General features: G+C 40.8%; 1 protein-coding gene across 1 annotated transcript in view; it reads right to left on the bottom strand.

Moving 5' to 3' along the window:
• Window positions 1-2840, bottom strand: part of LOC106010973 — a 20603-nt gene that overhangs the window by 14022 nt on the left and 3741 nt on the right. The window contains exon 4 of the mRNA XM_013085543.2: window positions 201-370. Coding sequence (XP_012940997.2) covers window positions 201-370 — 170 coding nt within the window. The remainder of the gene's footprint in view (window positions 1-200; window positions 371-2840) is intronic.

Genomic DNA, 2840 nt, shown 5'->3' with positions numbered 1-2840 from the left:
GAGGGGAGGGGGGAGTATTCGGTTGTGGTGCGTTTGAGGAATTGGATTTTATTATTAAAATAGAAGAAGTCACTTTGAGAAGGTTTTTGAAGAGATATTCTGTCATGGGGTATGGAAGGATTATATACTAAATTATTTTTAAAAATGTATCTTTTATTAAATATATTGACTAATGAGAATTTAATGTAAGCTATACTTACAAACACGTGGTCACTGTAGGTGGTTACAGCCACGCGGGTGTAATCAGGTCCCACTAAGAAATTTCTGAGAACGAGCGATGTAAACTTTTTTGACTCTTCAAATTCTGAAGCAGAAATGCTGCCCGAGCCATCAAGGACGAAAGCCATGTCGAGCTCTTTAGTGTCGCATGCTGTGAGAAAAGGTATCCTGAATTAGACCCAGCGCCCATTGTGGGGGGGGGGAGGGGAGGGGTTGGTTCGGTTAGGTTCTTTTCTGGTGGTTTCCGTGCACACTACAACATAAACCCCTGCCGCGATGGCATCCAATGACTCAGATACAAGTGCGACAGGGGCTATTTTGTAAAGAGGGTTATCAGAATAACATTAAAATTTACCGTTCACAGGATCTAGGAAAGCCACACTCTTGAGAGATGGCTTTTGGGCTCTTTTCCGAATATGAAAGTTTGAATTTTTGTTGCAGTCTAGAATCCCATAAACATAGGAAGGATCTATAGATCTCAGTGATCTTTTCGAGATTGACAGTATCCGTTTTGTAATGTTATAAAATGAAATTTGTTATGGCATTTCGCGTGTAAAAATCTGGCCTTGACATCGCAGTGTCACGATGATCACGTGACTCGTAGATTACAAAGGTTTCTTGTGAATGGGTGTACACAAACCGATCGCTCAACTCGTGTCCTTGAATGCAAACGCGTATATTTTTTAAGGTCGCCGTCCGTTTCGATCAGTTTATGCCACAATGATCGCTTTTCGCCCTTAATCTGGCAAACCCCGACGATCAAACCGAACGCAACCGAACCGAATGTGCCAATGGGCACTAGGTATTAGACTTGACAAAGACCAGAATAAATTGTTGTGCCATGTCGTTTGGGCTTATACTGCTTTTGGAAGACCTAGGGTAGAACCATATTAACGCCCAACACCGACAGTCAGACCAGACCCGCCATTTTCCGTCGGGTGCGGCCGACCATATTAACATCGGAGTTTGGCGGTCAGACACCGTCGTCTTGTAAATATGTTGTGTGGTTGAAGAAGACATTTTTTGGGTTATTTTTGCTTTTGAGGTGCAGACAAAAAAAGGAAAACCAAGTCAAGAAGATTTTCAGTGCTTCCCATCCAAAGAAAGCGTGATACACTTGGTGAATTTCATCATCCACAGCCGTTTGAAGATAGTGAAAAATCCCAACAATACTATTGAATGAAACATAATATGCAGAGCTGACCAAGAACTGCTAGAAATTTGTGTGGTTTCATTGAGGCGGGAAAGGGCACACTACAATGCAGAGATAACATCATTAAAATTACCCCCCATCTCCCACAACGGACCGTCTTCGATAGAACATGTTTTATCGGAGACAGTCTGACCGGGGACGACACAGGACGTCGGGAGTCGGTGTAGTAGCTGAAACCCTTTTTTGTTACCTTCCATTACTAAAGAGCCGGTGCGCATTCTTTTGTGCCCGAAGACGGTCTGGTCTGGCGTGTCGGGCGTTAATATTGTTGTGGCCCTACGCAATAAGAAATACTTTAAGTAAATCTACATCCAAAAACATCAACATTGCCTCCTCTCCAAATATTTGGAGTATTACGTTATGTATTGATATGTTTGCGCTGTACAGTAAAAGTATATGTGTGGCATCCGGGTGACACCAGGCTCTCTTGAAATTAACGAAGTCGAAGTAACAAAAATTTACTTTTCGTTGGGCAATTTTTGTCTAATTTTAAAAATCGAACTTTCTCAGGCTCAAAACCTTTTATGTCCATTTAAAGCACATTTCTGTTTGAATGTTACGGATTTAAAAAATGTTATCAAGAGCACCCAGTAATATGACCAAAAATTGACGAGCGCCTGATTCCACAATGTTGCCACACATCTATTATCTATTTGGGGTGGTTATTCTGCTATTCAAAAAGGCTTTTTAATGGCTGCATCGATCGACATGCGGTTTTCGCCAAAATATTCTTTAAAATGTTCTCCAGATCATGACGCGCTTCGTTTTTTTTCCAGTTTTGAGACAGTTTGGCTGCAAAAAGCTACATTTCTTTATTTCGCCGATCGCTTTTGTAGGCCGACGCTTCTGTCTCTGTAATTTGAAAACATCCACCAGGTTTGTTTATTTCAAGTCGTACTTCCATTCGATACTATTGCGCATTGTCGTGCAATACTGAACCCTATTTTAAGTATAGATCTAGCCTCATGTTTTCTTTTTTTAATTGGTGCTAAATTCGACTGTGATCCTTTCGTTTGATGCCTATAAAATAACTGTGGTTTAGAATCATTTAAAGGGTGCACAGTTATATTAAGAAGTCTAAAGTCACTGTAGTTTAATTTTCAGTTTTTCATTAGCTTCGTTTAGATCTAATCTTGGGAAAGTCCGTCTTCCAAGACGCCATTGTAAACAAGTGAGGCTTCCGTTCACAAGGAGTACGTACTGATCCGACAATGACTTCACGACCGATTCGTTTGAGCCCGTTCATCGAACGGAAAACCCAGCTAGTAGTTTATCAACATTTACAAAAACATGTTTAAGATACAAATACTCTCGGAAATACATTTAAACGAAAACGTAAACATACACACATTCTCTGTCTCTGTCTCTGTCTGTCTCTGTCTGTCTCTGTCTGTCTCTGTCTCTCTCT

The sequence above is a fragment of the Aplysia californica genome, unplaced genomic scaffold (genome assembly GCF_000002075.1).
Source record: "Aplysia californica isolate F4 #8 unplaced genomic scaffold, AplCal3.0 scaffold00385, whole genome shotgun sequence".
In the NCBI taxonomy this organism is placed as follows: Eukaryota; Metazoa; Mollusca; class Gastropoda; order Aplysiida; family Aplysiidae; genus Aplysia; species Aplysia californica.
Note: the sequence above shows the minus strand (reverse complement) of the source record. Positions and strands in the feature narration are given on the sequence as shown.